This window comes from Condylura cristata, unplaced genomic scaffold, assembly GCF_000260355.1.
Source record: "Condylura cristata isolate star-nosed mole 26May11 unplaced genomic scaffold, ConCri1.0 scaffold00001, whole genome shotgun sequence".
Taxonomy (NCBI): domain Eukaryota; kingdom Metazoa; phylum Chordata; class Mammalia; order Eulipotyphla; family Talpidae; genus Condylura; species Condylura cristata.
Genome location: NW_004567102.1, coordinates 13428347 through 13447496, shown reverse-complemented (window position 1 = coordinate 13447496; position 19150 = coordinate 13428347). Strand labels below are relative to the sequence as shown.

Sequence of the window (19150 nt, the reverse complement as noted above, 5' to 3'; positions counted from 1 at the left end):
AGCTTAAAAGTGCTGGAGCTGTATCTCCCTGGTGGCGCAGCGGGTTAAAGCACAGCACTTAGAAGCTAAAGCCACTTCAGCATGAGTTTGATCCCCGGCCTTGGAGGTGACCACATGGTGTAGCAGACCTCTCCTGATCCACCTGCTGCTCCCCTCAGCAGTGTACTTTGTCAGTGGGCCTGTTCTGCTCTCCACTCTGTCTGAGGTGAATCCTCTCACTACACCTGCACCTCTGGCCTGTACCCCAGTTCTGTAAGTATAAATAAACAAATCTTTAAAAAAAAAAAGTGCTGGGGCCAAAAATTTCTACAGATGGTCCAACTAGAGAACAACACCCCCCCCCCCCAATTATATACTGGAAGTAAAGAAAGTTTACATCTTTGTATCTGTTCTGGGGATCATAGGTTCAAACCTCTACAAATATACCCTTTCACACTCTGCCCAGTATCAGGGCCGTACCATCCTCCACCATGGCTCCATTCCCTCTGGCTTTGTGGTGAAATATTAAGCTTTATTATTGGTTTTGTTTTGACTGACCATTGTTATGTTTCTCTATATTCCACTCTAAGTGAGACCATCAGTATATGAGACCATCAGTATATGTCTTTCCCCTTCTGGCTTATTTCTTTTATCATGATGCTCTCCAGTTCCAACCATGCTGGAGAGCCCTTTCACATCCTTGCATCAGGTTCTCTTAGCAATGGCATTACTGAGTGTTTGGGCTTAGGTAATTCTTTGTAATTTGGAAGCTGTGAATTGTAGGATATTCAGCAGTATTCCAGGCCTCTACACACTCAATGTTAGAATCCATCCTCTCCCCAGTTGTAACAATGAAGAAAACACCTCCAGACATTGCTAAGTGTGCTTTGGGGAGGTAATTGAACCTAGTTGAGAATCACTGTCCTCAAGGGTGCTGTCTCTGTGGTCAAGTGACACAAAGTGAAAACAAAATGCTCTAGTGTCTGCCACTGGAGCAAACACTTTGGGAGCAAATTTCCTCTTACAGATGAAAACCCAGAAAACCAGAGGCACTAGAGGATAAGTTTCTATGCTTTTGTCTTGATTTTTGACTTTTCTTCACACTTCTATCTTCCAAAGCTAAATCTCCACTTAAAAATCATCAAATCTCTGGGCTCTCCCTAGTGGTGCAATAGGTTAAATTACCACAATATGAAGCTCTCCCTCCAAAGCCATAGCAGCATGAGTTCGATCCCCGGCCAGGGACCTGACCCACATGGCGAAGCAAACTTCTTCTGACCTGCCTGCTGCTCCCCTCAGCAGTGAACTTTGTTGATTTGCCTATTCTGCTCCCGACTCTGTCTCTGTTGAATCCTCTCACCCACACCTTTGGCCTGTACCCCATTACTGTAAGCATAAATAAATAAACCTTTAAAAAAAAGTCAAGTCTCATCTTTTTTCTTATAAGATAGTATTAACTACAACCTTTATTGATTATAAAGTTTCTTAAAATGATTTTTCTGGAAGAACGAAAGTAACAAAATGAAAATATGGATTTTAGAGTCAGCAAGAACTTTGTAATCTTATCTCTGTATTGAACTATTTAATTAACCCTCACTAGGCCTATTTTTTCTTCCATTTCATAAAAGTGTTGGATGATCATTCATTCTACTAATCAGCATTTAGCACATGCCCCCTATTTACTAGATTCTGGGAGTGGAGAAATGAGAGATGCTTTTAAAAAGTCCTTTCCTGGCCCTTCCGGTAGTGCATCAAGTTAAAGTGCACTATGAAGCTATCTGCAGCCTCTGCAGCCACTGCAGCATGAGTTTGATCCCTGGCCAGGGAGCTGGCCCACACGGCACAGCAGACCTCTCCTGTCTCGCCCGCTGCTCCGCTCAGCAGCGTACTTCAGTAGATCTCTCTGCTTTGCTCCCTACTTCGTCTCTGGTGATCCCTCTCAAACCCCTGCACCTCTGGCCTATGCTCCAATTCTTGTATGCATAAATAAATAAATCTTTAAAAAAAATAAAAGGTCCCTTCCATAAAATATGTTTAGTGAGGAACAAAGCTAAGTCAGATCAATAGTGAAAAGAGGGATGTTGCAACATATAAAGTTGGTCAGGCAGAAGAAACTGGACAATCAGCAAAGATAAATCTTCTAATGAAGCTGAACTAACTCTGATCCAGACTCACAGAGCAACATATAATGGCCAAATAAAACCCACTCATCTGGGATCAAACCCTTCCCAAAAGGCATGAAGACTTATGGTAGACTTCAGTGAACTCAGTGATAAGCCATAGGCAATTATCAGAAGGTGTCCAAGTTGTCTTTGGTGTCTAGCCATTTAACAGGGGAAAAATAATTTGTTTTATACCATTATCAAGTACAGCAAGTCTGGGAAGGGGAAATGGAATGTGGCAGAATGAAAGAATGTGGGAATAAATTTGCATAGGTATTGGGATATGTGTGAAGAATTCATGATCTTATAAGTGGGGGTGGAAAGTTCTCATGTATGCAAAATTTGGTGGATGGGCACAGTAAGCAATTGCAATAGTAATGTTCTTTAGGATAGAATTTAACTGAATTTAATTCTCTCGTCACAGAGAGAAATACCAGAAGAACTAGTGTAAATTGTCTTTAAAGTATCCATATGTTCCACATTTACATGTAACTTGCAAATTTTTTGATCACAACATAATAAGAAACAGATCTTATACTGTGACTATACATAGATAGGTATGTTTGCAGGCATCCAGGTATCAACTATATTTCTATATTTTAAAATATTTCACATATAAATATTTTATCCACCCCCTATTAGAAAGATGCTCTGACATGTCTGATTTTTACCTTGTATTCCAGACTATTCCATCTGACATTCTCTCAAAAATTGGTTGCCACCCACTAAATTGAATTCACAAAACTAAATTGAATTCACAATCCTCTAATGGATTGCAACCTGCAATTTGAGAAAGAAAAATATAGACTATCAGATTCATTTTTATCATGGAGTTGAAAATTGTTCACTCTCTACTAAAGTGGTCACTTTGAACCTTTCTGTTTGCTATTTTTCACAACTCTATTGAAAGCTCCTTTCCCAGGTACATGAATCAGAGAGGAAAGATTCCTATATTCAGGACCAAATAATGGGACCAAATGCTGAGGAAAATGCAATTCTCCTCCATCTGGAGAAGATGGTTTAGAACATACAGTTAAGTGTATGAAGGTGAGCCAAAGTGAGGCATTTATAAATAATAATCAGGCTTCGGGAGAATAACCACTTTTACTCTCTGCAGTTTCAATATTGGAATTTTGCTTAAAGCTAATCTTGTTTGAAGAAAGCCAGGCATTGGCAGAGTGATATATTTGCCATGATGTGATGTGATTTTACATCTAAAATGTAAAATCCCAGTCACTACCAGCGCTTCCCAGTTGACAGCTTCCCTAGTGTCCAGGGGACCAAGGGTCCAATCATCATGCAATTTTTGCAGAAATGAGAAATACTGATATACTTAATGTATTCATGTAAACTAACAAAAAGTTAGTAGGAGAAAATCTACATGTCATATAAAATCATAAGTGACCACAAGAAACACAAACTTTGAACTGACACAATAGTTTGAAAGGTTTTGATTAATTAAGTTGCTAATTGATTATTCCTACTATTATAGTATGGTGTATGTAAAACCCACAGACAACTCATTACGATAATTGCACGACATGTTTCCTTTAGTAACTATAAATGTGAAGTAGGGATGTGTATAATAATGCTGCTCAAGAGGAATCACAGCATTCTTATTTTTGTCCAGTCTGATTGGTAGGGATGGGTCAGGAAGAAAGATGTCTTTAAAATAATCCCAACTGAGTTATTTTTCTTTTCTCCTGAAAAAAATTGAGTGGGATTCCTCCCATCCTGGGAGGACCCTTCAGACAAGTAAACTTTAATCCATGAAACAGGGTAGAGTTTTCCTAAAACATGACGGCTTGGGTTGGAGAAGGGAAATAAGAAGTTTGAGATAATCATAAGGCCAATTCAGAAATGTAGAATGAAAAGGAAGAAGAGAAAACATGGCATCAAAGACCTCTGGCCTGAGCTGTCTGTGGTAATTAGATACATGGTATCTGACATTTACAAAGAAATTTCTTCCAATTTCTACACTACTCACCCAATAAAGGCAACTCCTTAGCAAGTTCCCAAAGGAAGTCATCCCAAAGGATGACTTATTTCAGAAACCTAAACAAGTGGTGTTCCCAAATTCCGCCTCTGCTTCCCCACCAACCCTCCCTCCTGGCACCCATATTAAGGTATAAATTTCCCATCACCATCCACTGCTGATTTTCACTAGATCATAAATGATGATGAGTCTAGCTTTCTGAAGGAAATAGACTCCCTGCTCATAGTGATTGATTACAAAGGAGGGCATTGGGGGGCATATGTATATATATATATAGAGAGAGAGAGAGTGAGAGAGAGTGAGAGATTTGCTGTCCTCAAAGGCTCAAAGGAAACTGTAGCTATTCTCAACAATCCTAAAAAAGAGTGGGTCTCCTTGTCTGTCTCCTCAGCAATTCCACAGCAATGGGTGCTTCCCACTCAATGCCTGTGTAGCTAAACCCTAATGATAAGGGAATCAACAGCTACCAAGAGCTACTTGATGTTCTTATCCCAAAGCCTGTGAGAAACTAGGGTTCACCTAGTGGAATAGACCCAAAGATCAGGTTATTGTTAACCGAAAGGTGAACACAGGAATGTTTTTCTGTCTTTAGCATCAGGCAGAATATAACATGCATAATAGACAATCTATTTATTGCGGATAAATGAATGAGTGAGTGAATGACCCCTTCAGAGAATGATGCCAGCTTCTGAATTGCTTGTTTTAAAATCACAACCACCTTCTCTTTAGGGGCAGATGAGCATATTTGCAACTCTGGATAATCTGGGAACCTGGTGATTTGAATAGGAAAACTCCCAGCCTACTATGAAGCTACTCTTCATTGTATTGCCTGGAGACTTCCATGAAAAACGATTGTGTGTCTCATCTAGATTCATGAGAAACAATGGCATGCTTTAATGGTGTCTGCATAGTGACAATAGTGGTCTCTTTCCACACTGTCTCCACAGAGTCAGAGTTTATCGAACACTCTTCTCTGGAGAGACCAGAACACCCTGACTGTACTTAAACACCAAGTCCTATTTTTCCTTTCTTCTTAGACCAAGTGCTGAGTTTCTGAATGATTTAGAATTAAAAAAATACACTTAGTCTGTCTGGATCCTTGAGCTTAGTTCTAATATGCAGTAGAGAATTAAGAGGTGACTCATACAGACAGAGGTACTCCCCACTTGTCTGAACACGCTGAGCCAAGGCTGACACCCAGACTCTCAAAGAAAACAGAAAGAGGTACAATCTGGGAACTGTAACTTCAGGCAGAAAGGAAAGAATACACCAGAAGTTGGGAACTCTCTTATTTTTCCTAAAATACAACATAAGGTGAGCTGCATGAAAATGTCCATAAATTAAGCGGACATTTTCCCAAAGTGTTCCTCTTCATTGAACTTTGCCCCAAAGTGAGAGGGAGAGCTATTCTCACTCACTGACTAACCTTCCAGGCAGCAACTCACCTCATATTCCTTGGCCAATCCCATTGATTGGAAGGACCAATCCAGGAAGGTTAACTGAAGGATGAGGAATGTAGAGTTAGGTGACCCAGATTTTGGGGTGTGTGTGTGTTTGTTTTATTCCACTCAACCTAATTTCATAAATGTATGTTCCATCTATTCCTCTAGTATAATTAGAAACTTTAGCCATAGTCAGATGGCTAACCAAGTTGTTTGTGTGTTTTTGGTCTCAGTAATCAGATGCAGTCTATGGTGCTTACCAGTTCTCTCTTGCCATGGATGAGCTGTTTCATAAAGAGCCTTGGGGGAAGAAAGAAACAAAAGAGCTATTAGAATTATAAACATTTCATCCTGGATTATTTTAGATGGCTTCCAGCCAATTCTTGTGTAGTTCAGTAACTTTCCTGAGAATTACCACCGGAATTCAAATACTGATAAGCTTCTCAAGTCCCACGATTCAGTTGGGATGACACCCAATGTGGCACCAACTATCATAACACTTGCAGGATTTTTTTTTAAATTCTCTACCTTTAGTTTCCACAAAGAAATTTCCACAAAGAAAGCTCACAGGAACAATGACAAAAATATTGCAGCTCATACTGCAAGTTTGAGAGTTCCCACAAAAAGGAATATGGGCCATCAAGAGCACACTGCTGACCTCTCAAACAAGGCGACAAAGCTTTGCAAAAAGGCTTTAGCAGTAACGCGAGGAAATGCTTCCTTTCACCTTGATATAAAGACAGCTTTTCAGATCCACTGAAAGAAACAACTACTGAAGAAAGCTTTGTGAAAAACACCTAGCTTTACAATCAGCCTAAAGGAAGGAAATTAAAGCTAGTTTGCTCATTCCATTTATCAAGCAAACAGACAATCGGATAGCAGAGATTCTAATTGCCTGGCAAGGACCTTTACATTTTCACTCCTAGGAGTAAGCAATTAGAGCCTGACAAGTGACTTTGTAAAGAAAAACAAGTGTAAGAGACTCAGAACATCCTCCAACTCTGAGTTAGTCAATTTCTAAATAATGGGAGAGAAGATTCCTGCAAAATCGAGTTCCAGAAACCACCATCATTAATCAGATACTTGCTATTCTAGAATATGTGTAAAAACCAGGTTGGCACGGATGTGTACTCACAGCATCCAGGGATCTAGCAATCCAGAGGTGGAGAATCAGCCAGCAGGATGGTCTGCACCAAGCTTCCCACCATGGCACCCCACCATCATGTGTGCCTACCCTGGCACTTCCTACGGTCCCCTCTTCAGCGGCTAGAATTCATCTTCTCCATTTTTGAAAGGGAGTTCCAGGTACAGACCAACTGTCTGTTGGGAGAAGCCAATCTGAGAACTGTAAAACAGCCCGGGGTTTCAAGGCTTGTGCAAGTCTGTGATTCACTCCACAGTGGATCCGTCAAGCACGCCTAAGAGAAATTACAGGTTTCTCTTGTCTGAAGTAAATCCATTAAAATGAGTCACTTGTTTGTCCTTTAGCACACACAATCACATGAGACTATTGCATCTACTTACACTGGTGTAATTACAACACAAGTGAGAACACACAAGGCTGGGCTGCCATTGTTGATGATTTTTAAAGGCTATCATATTTTTGCCTGTATTGATGTTGAACTTGGTGGGGCAGGGGGGAAGCTAAGGAATGGATCAGTAAGTTATGATCTGACCCCTTCCTTGGTACCAAAGAGATTTTTGTCTGAGTTTTGCTTTAATAACTGAAATGAGAAAATTCTTTTTGACCTCTGAGGACATAGAAGATATAGTTCCCACTTTCAGGGATCCGTGTAATCAGATTTCAGACAGACTAGCCAGCTTAGATTGTCTTCACTGTGAAATAGTCTCACACATCCCAATTCTAGTGCTTTCTGCTTATATTATCCCTTTCTGGCCCCAAAGTCTAATACAAACTGTCCATTTAAATACTGCCAGGGAAAATGTTGACAATAAGGTAGAATAAGTGAAAGGTAGTTTTGTAATGTCTTTTATAGTAATGATGATCGAGGAGGCAATATTTGTGGAACTAGGTCAGTTCCATTTAGGTCACTAAGTGTGGCTCACTTGGGAATGGGAAAAACCAGTATCATCAAGTCTTTGGTTGTGTAATCAAAGGGCTTTATTGAACATATTCCAAGTGCAAGTTGTACTTTGCTGTACACGTTGGGCACACAAAAATGAGTAACATAGTAAAAGTGTGTTAACCTGTCCCGGGAGGTTTATAGTCTTATATGGGAAAGAAAATACATGCATACAAAAAGAAAAAAAATGTAAATATACATGACACAATAAATACTAAATATTAAGTGAATGGTATTGGTTATTGACATTATAAGAGATCAAGTAAGGGAAAATCAATACTTTTCATTGGACTTGTCAGGGAAGAATTCTCAGAGAGGCAAAAATCAAAGCAGAACACAGAAACAGAATGCTCTGAATAGAGTCTTATGCTAGATACTCTCTCTCAGGCAAGGAACCATGTGTTATAACCAGAGCAACAATGAGTGAAAGGATCCTTGATCAGCAGATTTTGCTGACTGGTAGCTCTAAAGTTGAACAGACTGAATCAAAAGCGTAAAGCTTATATTTAGAAGTCAGTGAACTGGAGATGTGGAGAAGATGGGCATTGCTGGTAGGGATTAAATTGGTGCAGCCCCTGTGAAAAACAGTGTGGAGTTTCCTCAAAATTTAAAAGTAGAACTACCACATAACCCAACATGTACCCAAAGAAAATGAAAACACTGGGCATTTAATCATAGAAAATGAAAACACTAATTCAGGCATTCCCACGTTCATTGCAGTATTGTTTCCAATAGCCAAGATATGGGATATGGGAACAGCCTAAGTCCATCAGTCGATGAATAGGTTTTACATGCATGTGTGTGTGTGTGTAAACACAGACACACACACATACACACATACCATGTTTATATAACATGTATGTATAATGTATATGTATGTATGCATATAACACATACATGATGGATGCCATTAAATCATTTTTAAAAACTGAACTCCTGTTATTTGTGACATGAACAGACCTTGAAATATTATGCTAAATTTAAGAACAACACCATGTAAACTCACTTATATGAGCACTCTAACATTTTAAAAAAGAATAAATGAAAAATATCAAAGTCACAGACACAGAAAACAGATCACTGGTTGTTGGAGATGGAGGCTGGAGATGGGCAAAATGAGTTAAATAGGTCACAGATATGAACTTTAAGTTCTAAAATAAGAAAGTCATAGGATCAAATGTACAGCAGCATAAGTGTAGTCACAATGATGTCATGCATTTTTGAAAACTGTCTAAATAGTTATAATCCTCAGCAAAAGAAAAATATTACAACTATGTATGGGGACAATCTTAACTAGACCCACTGTAGTGATCGTTTCATATCTAATCATTAGGCAACTATACTAATATGTCTAATAATTAATATAAAACTAATATGTCAATTAAACCACAATTCTATAAAATAAATTTTAAAAAAATCAATGAACTAATTCCCATGAGAACATTTAATCACAGACTCATTCACAAGGCCATGGGTGTGGCTTTGTGTGTGTGTGTGTGTGTGTGTGTGTGTATGCATGAATTCACAGGCACGCTAATACAACTACCATCATACTGGTCAATTATTACTTGCCACGTAAAATACTATTCTTATATTTTACCTATATTTATTCATTGAATCTTTACAACAACCCTCCGAGGTAGGTTCTATTAGCCTGAATATATACATGAGAAAACTAAAGTCCAAGGAATTTAAATAGCTTACTAGACAGTGCTAGCTCCAGTTTCTCCCTGAGCCACCCTCGGTGAGGTGTGAACAGGACATACATGTGTCTTAACCCATTATCTTCCTGTCAAGGTAAACCAGACTGTTTACTGGCCTCTTTCAGGATGGGGCAGACTAGGTTACAGGAGAGAAGACTCAGCTTCTTCAATGGATTTCCAAATAGTTCTATAATTTTCCTGTTAGCATGCAAGGGTATTTCTTAATTAAAGACAATCTCAAGGTAACCTTGTCTTTCCTACTTGTCTTTCCTAATTTGGGGAGGGAGTCCATCTGATGTGGGTCTGCATTGACAGCAGATATGACCACTCTGCACAATACAGATGAGAGGAAAATAATTCTCACACTCAAGCAGCAAAGTCCCCTTCTGTAAAGTGAGGCAATTAGACAGTCTTTTCTGAAGTATTTCTGAATTTGGAATCCTCTAGCTATAATATTTAGTGTCACAGATTGCATCCTCACTTCAAAATATTAACTCTGGATGACAGTTCTTTCTTCTGAAGGCTCTGCACTGAGAAAACCAGGACTGTTTCTGCCCCATCCTCTCCCCTGGGGTTACCCTACAGATGGATGGGAAATGACAAATCTAAACTTCCTTCTCACTTGGGGAAGATGCAACTGTCCCCAGACAAGCAATGCCATTTGAAAGATAGTTCAGGTTGCTGTTTCTCTGACTTCTGTTTGTCTTCTTTATTCTATTTTTGCGTTCTCAAATTTCCCTCCTCAGAGGACGTATTTGTAGAGGAGAGAGAGAGAGGGCACAAGGTGATATCAGTTTTCTATTAGTGATGTAACATCTCTAATATTTGCTTCTTGGTAGGAATCAGGATCTATCTATTGCCACTTTTCCTTAACCCAATTTTCTTTTTCTGCATCTGCATGCTTGTTTTATAAAGTAACTCTTTTTGTTCTAGAAGGGCTTTCTACCTAGGATACTGACCTCCTATCAGATGACTCCTGGTTTGAATGTAGAATTTGTTTACATATAAGGTTAAGAAAATGAGTTGCTCTCCCTGAAACATGATATTTCCCTTTCCCAACCCAGGTTTCAAACAACACCACTCTATCAGTGAGGTTCATATTACATTGTCAGAACAGACCAAGAGTGTCTCAGTGGCTCCAAGGTGTGAAGAGAAAGTCCAGGGCTTGGAAACGGCAGACTTGGGTGTCTGCCTGTGGCTCAAATTTTGATTGGATATGACCTGTCATTCCAGGCTCTGTTCTCCTCAACTTAAAATGAGTTTCTTTCTGGATCAGAAGCTCAATGTTTGTACTTGGCTCATAGCCAAAGAAATTGCATCTAGGCCCAAGCCAGGCTGACTGCAATCAATTTCAATTTGGAGAGGTGGAATATGCTGGTAGTTGGTTGGATTCCTTTTGTAAAGGGACCAGCACTGACCTACTTAGAGTCAGCCTGACACTAACTATTCATGAGGGTGCCTCCCTCAGCAGCCCACAGATTTCAGTCAGGTGACAGCCAGGCCACCTTCACCCAGATGAGCCTGAGCTCTTTTCCTGAAGATAAACTTGCTCTAGCAGCATGAAGCTGGAGGCCTGGACATGACCAAGGTGCCGTGGCTTCCTCGGGGAAGCACAGCAGGGCGAGTGTGTGTGCATATGATGTCGATGGTTGAGGGGGGAGAAATGTTTAGCAGCAGAGACAGCAGGACCTTCCATCCTGCCTGCACTTCACAACCTCCTCCATCAGCTTTCTTCATACTCCCCAGAGGCCAGAAGACAGGAATCAGCACATTTCTCCTGGGGGCTCTGCCTTTCCTGGAATGCATGACCTTGTCAAGAACAGAAAACCACAACTTTAATGCACAAGCAGCAAAAGGCCTCACAACTCTTTTATAGATTCTCCTTTTCTTACCAATAAGTCCCTTTTGAGAAGGGCCTCCTTCTTGACAAATGGAGTCTCCTTCCTTTAATTCATTCTGGAGCCCAGGCAACAGGTGTGTTCTATTCCCTGCACTTGCTGAGTTACAAAATGTGTCTTTCTCTAAACTGGAACATGACTTTACCTCTTGGGAAAGATGCATGTCTTTACACAAGTCTCTGGGCAGCAGCAGGCCAAACATAGGGCCTCAGAGTCGGGTATATAGAGTGGCGAGGGAGAGTGCCACCTATCTGAGGGCCTCCCTCTGCCTCTCTGTTTCTGCTTCTGTCACTCTGGATGTCTCTGCGTGCAGCACAGCTGTGTGTGTTTCTGTTTCTTTCTGTATTTCACTGGCGCTCTTTCTCACTGCTGCCCTCTCTCTCTAGGTCTAGAGAGACATTGAAAGGCCTGTCTGTACATGTCCGCGTGTCCAGGCAGCTCTTTCATCCTGAGTCACCATGTTCCTCAGTCTCAGTGTCTCTGAGGTTTTGATTCCTGCTGCCATTCCCTCCCCTCTGTTTCTCTTTATGTCTCTTTGTGTCACTGACATTATCTCAAGTGTAAATGAATTTCTACATGAACCCTGAGGCTTCTCACAGATCATGCTTATAGTAATTCCTTGATATTTTAGCATTACAGAAGAAAGGTCGCACTGGGAAATCTGGGAATATTGTTGGTATCTTGTAAGGTATCATGGGGGTGAGGAACTAGGAGAGGAAAAGGAAAAGAGGGGACAGACGTGGAAAGCAGGTACCTGGGCTCACTTGCCTTGATACTCTTACACTGATTTGCAAATGTTCTCAGACACATCTGATTATTTTATAGTTATTTTCTGTACTGAGTTAGGAATGTGTGGTCAGAACAACTTATATAAGGAGAATCTTTTCAATAAAAAATAACATCATTTCCAATTAGCATCAATTGTGATTTTTAAATTTTTTTTTGAAGATTTATTTATTTGTACATACAGAACTGGGGTACAGGCCAGATGCTCAGGGGCAGTGAGAGGCTTCACCAGAGACAGAGTGGGGAGCAGAACAGGAAGATCGATGAAGTACACTGCTGAGGGGAGCAGCAGGCGGATCAGGAAAGGTCTGCCACGCCATGTGGTCACCTCCAGGGCAGGTGAGAATCGAACTCATATGGAAGTGGCTTTAGCTTCTCAGTGCAGTGCTTTAACCCACGGTGCCACCAGGGAGGTCCATGATTTTTTTTTTTAAAGAAATATATACATGGTATAAGTACAGGACTTCATTTGCACTCACCTCCCAAGTTATGGAGATGGCCTGGTTTGTTAGCTTGACCCTTTGGTGGGGTGACATGAGAAGTCAGAAGAGAAGTTCTGTTGGAAACAAAAGTGTAATTGCACTGGTGATTAGCAGCCTGTTTTCCATGATCACAATTAAACAAAACACATGGAGAATCATGACGTATAGCAATTTATTTTATTCCTATACTTGTGTCTCTCCTTCTTCATATCAGAACCACTGACAACATGGTGTGGGAGAGCCTCCAATTTCCTGGCCTGGCCTGGCTCCCTGTCTTGGAGAAGTGTCTGATGCCAGAGGGAAGTAGGAAGCAGGCCTGTGCAGGGAGAAGGCCTCTGCAAGAGGGAGAAAAACTGCAATGGCCCCATCGCTCAAATAGCAACTCCTCAGACAACTGAAGCCATCCAGTGTAACACGTCTGAGTCTAAAAATTCCTCACATTGTAGGTGCATATATCTCAGGTGGGTAATACAGTAACTCATTATAGAACATGAGACAGACTCATTTATCACATGGATAGAAAATGAAAACAGACAAGCACATTTATTATCCTGGGTTGAAAAATTGGTACCTGAGTAAGGACCACAAGGGAACAGAGTTAAATCAAGACTGGAGAAGAGTGTTAACGCAGGGTCAAGCGCCCACAAAGCAGAGGAGACAGGCCAGATGATAAGCCCCTGAAGAGGACTAAAAACTCACTTGCAGTGAGCTAAAGATGATGGGGAGAACCTTTAAGGAGGTAAGATAAATGTACCTAGTAACTAGACCAGTGGTTCTTAACCTTGGCAGTACATTAGAATTACTGGGGTTGGGGGCGGGGAGGTTGCCAAAAAAAAGAAAAGACTAAGCTCTAATCACCACCACAAGAATTTCTGGTTAAATCTTTCTTGAGAGTTCTAAATAGTTGCTTTTTTTTTTTTTTAAGTTTCTAGATGTTTCCAAGCTGCAGCCACCATTAAAAACCACTGACTCAGGTAATCCGCAACTGATAATAACATTCTGATTATAATCTCTGTTTTCTTTTCACATAAAAACACAAAGAGAATTGGGCAAAATGACTTAAAATATCATTGAAGAATTTTCCTGCAGTGGCTGAATGAATGAATGCATGATTGTTGAAAATACAGAAAGAAAGAAAGAAGCAGTGGGGAACTGGAAGGGAGCCGGAATCTGGCCCTTCTCCCAAGCTGGCAAGCCAGAAGGAGGAGATAGGAGAACACTTGTATTAGAAAGGCTGGTTGGGGGCAAATATTTACAAAGCTGAGATACTTCTGGAAGGTTTTAAATAAATGGTTCTCAGCTTCCATATATTCCCCAAAAGCAAGGCACACATCAGACCAGCCAAACTGGTACCTCTCGGATGGTACCTAAGCAACACTTCCTGAAGCTTCCTGATTGATGCTGCTCTTCAGCCAAGGTTGAGAGCCACTATTTTAGATAATTGGTTATGTGCATTCTCAGTAAAGCGTGACTTTTTTCTTTTGTCTAGGAGGGTTCTAGAGAGGTCAAAAATCACTCCGTTTTGGAGACCACGGACTAGGAACCAAATCAAAGCATGAGTAAGAGAGAGGCAACATGGAATAAATAAAATTAATAGAGTATCATATCGTATCATATCGTATCATTTTGTATTGTATAATGGAGAAAAGATAAAAAGGCTAAACAAATCGAAGAAGGGGGATAGAAAGGCAAGGGTTGTAAAGAGGGGCCTGTGTCAATACTCAGGGTCACAAGGTGCCTACATTGCCCTCCCCCTGATAACTCATCACCTCCTCCATGTAGATCTCCTGTAACACTAGTCCATGCCAGGCAATGTAAATTGTATCAGATGTTGGCATGAAAAAACTCTACATCCCCTCTTTTCTTCTTGCTGGCTATGCGAGCTGGGTCAACCCTGATGTTATTTTATATCCATTAAATATTTCCCCAAATTCCACCCCCCCTCACACTCATATCAATAAGTCACAGCTCTGCATGATAAGACATGGTCCCTAAGTTATAAAATAGAAAACAAACTAAATAACTTATATACTATCCAATGGCTGAACTTACTCTACAACATCCCTGTATAGGACCATCACCTTTTTTAAGTCCAATAACCTTAGCAACCAGACCTCTTGAAAATCAAGCTATTTGAAAGTTCTTTGTCTAGAATCAGAATTTATTTCCCTGGAATTTTCACATATTGAATGTTTAACCAATTGGAGTCGTAAAGAACAAATGGACTGTCATGGAGTCTGTGACTTCTCATCTCTCATTTCTCTGTTTCACCATTTGCTCTCCTGCTATAGGATTTGAGATTTACCCCTCTGGGAACCACCACCTTGTCACTCATCTCTGAAAGTATTTAAAGCTGTTTTCATCTCTTTGGATGTGATTCCAGTAACCCAGAAAGATGAAACAGCCCAAAGAAGTACTCACTCAGCTCTTCTGAAAAATTGGTTTCACGAAGTGTTAAGGTGATAGTTTTAGCAATGCTCCCTATGCCAGAGCTCCAACATTGTGACCCCGTCAGACTTTGAAATGGAAATATGAATGTGAAAACTGTACCTCTGATATCCTGGAGATCCATTTTGCAGAGGTTACTCGATCCTTTAAGGCTTCTCTTATCTGAAGAGTTAACAGAGGAGTTAAGAATTAAGATTATTAAGAAGCTGATAGACAGAGAAAGACAAACACAATATGACTTTAATCATGGGTATATAACGAAACAAAATGAATTAACTCAATAAAACAAAAACAAGATTTTATAAGATCAAACCAGTGTTTACCAGAAGAAAGCAGGGAAGGATGATAAACCAGGTTAGAGGGGTCAATTGTGTTAGTGCAGGGTGAAGTTGGACTTTTAATGGTGAACTTAATGTACTTTATACACTTGATGATTTATAATGACACACACCTGAAACACAGGTACTTTAAGAAAATATTTTTTTTAATTTTTTTAAAGATTTATTTATTTATTCATACAGAACTGGGGTACAGGCCAGAGATGCGGAGGGTGAGAAGATTCACCAGGGACAGACTGGGGAGCAGAACAGGCAGATTGACGAAGTACACTGCTGAGGGGAGCAGCAGGCGGGTCAGGAGAGGTCTGCCACGCCATGTGGATCTCCTCCAGGGCAGGCGGGAATCGAGCTCATGCGGAAGTGGCTTAAGCTTCTTAGTGCAGTGCTTTAACCCGCTGTGCCACAAGGGAGGGCCACTTTAAGAAAATATTTAAGGGAAAAATGTTGACACATGTATGGGCCTGACAAGTATTGTGGCAAAGGAGTGTGTTACTACTCAGTACCGACTGCTGGGATATGAAGGGGTCAGTAATTGTCAGTGTCATCTAGAAAAAGGTGGGCGAGGGAGAAAGATGAGAAAGGCGGAGTTTGCATTAGAGAATCATATTCAGGGACCATAAATATGAACTCAATGGCTAAGGAATAGTTGGCCGCCAGTCTGAGCTATCATGGGCATAGTATGTTCTTGGACACTTAATAGCACAATTTGTCAATTATGCAAATCTCCTTTTCAAAAGAATCATACCACCATTAAAAAAAGAAAAGAAAAATGAAAAGAAAGCAAACAACAAAGCAGAGGCCTGGGAAACTAAGAAAATAAGCATTATGAATAATAATTATATTGTTTAGTAATGTTAACTTGCTTTGCACCTGTCATCTCATTTAATCCAAAAAGTAATCCTCTAAAATGGCTATTCTTATCCCCCCTTTATGACAGAAGAAATTAAGACTCTGAGATTAAGTAGCATATAGAATCTGTCAACTACAAAGAAGAACTAGGATTTAACATCATATTCTTGATGCCAGATTACCCTGTCATTGTTTCCATATCTCTTCTATGCTCTCTTCTCATTCCTACTCCCTTTTTTCTTTCAGCCTTATATCATGTTATTCACCTTCCAAGTTAAAGTATGTCAAAGTGCCCCAGCTCAGAATGACCTCACCCATCAATGGCAGTGCAGTATTCTTAATATTTTTTAAAGCTTTGTTTATTTTATGTATATAAGAATTGGGGTGTAGGCCAGAGATGCAGGAGGTGAGAGATTTCACCAGAGACAGAGTGGGAGCAAAACAGGTGGAGCTACTGAAATACACTGCTGAGGGGAGCAGTAGGCGAGACAGACAAGGTCTGATGCATCATGTGTGTCACCTCTCTGGCCAGCCAGGGATCAAACTCATGTTTCAATGGCTGGTGATAACTTGATAGCACTGTGTCTTTAAACTCTGTGCCACCAGGGAGGTCCCCGAAGTACAATGTTCTTTGTCACAAGCAGTGCCAAGTCAGAGGAGCACCCTCAGCACTGGGGATCTGCACACTCACGGTCCATTGGGACATGTGGAGCCAATTGGAGTTTCTCGCTATATTTATTTTTCTCATCCTTTCTTAGCTCTATGTATCAGAACAGGCACAAAATACACTCTGTAATGTAGTAATAAACACATATGGGAATAAATGCTCCCTCTTTTTTATTGACCCTAAAAGTTTTAAGACTACTGATGCATGCAACTATTTGTCAGTCATGCATAGTCCTTCAACACCAATGAGTATCTTCCTTGTACATTAGAATTTTTAAGTTAGAGGTTTTGATGCTTCTAGAAGAGTCCATGTCTCAGAGCCCTAATACTCACTCATGTCTAACATGAGTTAACTCACTCATGTCTAATAAATGGCACACAAATAAGTAATCATATTACAGTTACTGCTTTGGCCACAAGGTTTGGTTGTGGTATTAGAGAATTCCTACTTGAGTCCACTACTCTTAGAGTAAAATTCAAGAACAGTGTCTCCCAACCTTTCTGATATCAGTCAATCAGACATGAGAATGCAAAGAAACAGGTGCCAGTAGGCCCCAGCAGACTAGGTAGAATGACCCCCAAGAAAGCAGCAGCAGCAACCCTGGCTTAGCATCTGCTTTCTGATATTGGTCTTGTGACTGTGTTATCTGTGCCCAACAACGAAAGTGGGGCAATAGTGTCACATGGGGAGCAATTCTGTGTTGTGAATGGGGACATATTCCTGGTGTGTAGCCTCCACATCTCCAAGCCAAAGAAAGACCTTCCTAAAGGAAGATTGTAAGATTTAAGAAATCCCTCTCTGCTAGTTGGAGTAAGTTTCTATAGAGGTCTCAGGCAAGCTCCTTAGTCACATTGAGTCTGTTTCCTCATGGAAGAATGTATTTACAATACGTTTTTAGCCCTGAAGGAGTCTGAAAGATGGTAGATGTTACTTGTACTGTAAAGAGCAGAGATGTGACTGCATAAATTACTGAGGTGAAAAACTCTCAATAATTGGCCCTTCCCAGTGAGCATTTCAGGTCCAAATACCGAAAATACAGGAAAAGCAACAGGAAGAATTTACAGTACCTTTGGATCCAGAATTGTTCCAAATACCAGGATAAAGAAGCCCTAAAAGAGACAGACAAGGGAAGAAAATCCATTTACAAATAACAATGATAATAGTAACTATGACTACCAGAATTCCTTATCAGTTCCTATTCTAAAACTGATAAAAATAATAAAAAGAAAAAGAAATTGAAACAATATTATGAAGACAATAGTATTCAATTTTTGACTCTCTTATCTTAGGCTCACAACACCTAGGTTAATCCACTCAATAAATACTGATGGAGCATCTCAAAACAGTTAGCCATGGTTCTAAGCAGTTGGAAGCCCAGCAGACCTGATCCCTGTCTCATTTGAGACTATTGTAGGATATTTTTTTTAAACTGAGCAAAAGAAACCTGCTTTGCATTTATCAGGAGCTGGCTATATCGCTTGAATATACTGGTCCATTAAAGAATCAGAAGAGAAAAGAAGTCAGCCAAAGCCTGAATAAAACAGAACTTCAAGATAAATTGTGTCTAGTGAATGACATCATCTATTGCCTTTTTGAGGTCCATTTTTCTTATCTGAGGTGGTTTCTTTTCCTCTTCTGGGGTGGTTTTGTGCTGATATGTGTTTGAAAATAAAGGCAAACACTCAAATGGACAATGTAGGGGAGCTCTCTCTTTTTTATTTTAATGGGGTCTTTGTATGGATAAGAGATAAGTAGGCTCGACAATCTGCTAACATCACCCAGCTGTTTTTGAACACTCATTCTGTGTTTAAAATCTTAATATTTTATGTCTTTATTTTTCTGGGGATTCATATACTTGAATTTTCTTTGCAAGCTTTATAATGACCCCTGGTTGTGAATGGCAAATGGATATTGAGAGTGTTAATGGAAGCTGAGCATAGCTACTTTTGTTTTTCCATTATTGATCGTTCAGGAACTGCAAGGCTGTTGTCCATTGCCTAACACGTCCTCTCACGCTTTCATGGAACATTATATTCTAGTGAGATAAGCACGAGCCTGTTAAAACACATGAGTTTAATACAAATGGCATGGTAAAGATATTACAACCAGATGATCCACAACAGGCCCATCTATAAGTCTATGATTTGTAGAAACTCAGTTGAAGTGTGGAGGATTTCACAGATCTCAGTACAGAATCATGCATTTCATTTGTTTCCCAAAAACCATTAAAATACACATCCCCATTCAGCCAGTCCAGCAAGCACTTCAAAATTGGGGGATCTATCTTTCTATCTATCTATCTATCTATCTATCTAT

General features: G+C 40.2%; 1 protein-coding gene across 1 annotated transcript in view; it reads right to left on the bottom strand.

The window, feature by feature from the left end:
* Positions 1-6838: 6838 nt before the first annotated feature.
* The window catches only part of ADGRF2 (adhesion G protein-coupled receptor F2), a 27409-nt gene continuing 15097 nt past the window's right edge, over positions 6839-19150 (bottom strand). The window contains exons 6-8 of the mRNA XM_004674026.1: positions 17902-17943; positions 15083-15142; positions 6839-6997 (exon numbers count right to left, since the gene is read on the bottom strand). Of these exons, the coding sequence (XP_004674083.1) occupies positions 6839-6997; positions 15083-15142; positions 17902-17943 (261 nt within the window). The remainder of the gene's footprint in view (positions 6998-15082; positions 15143-17901; positions 17944-19150) is intronic.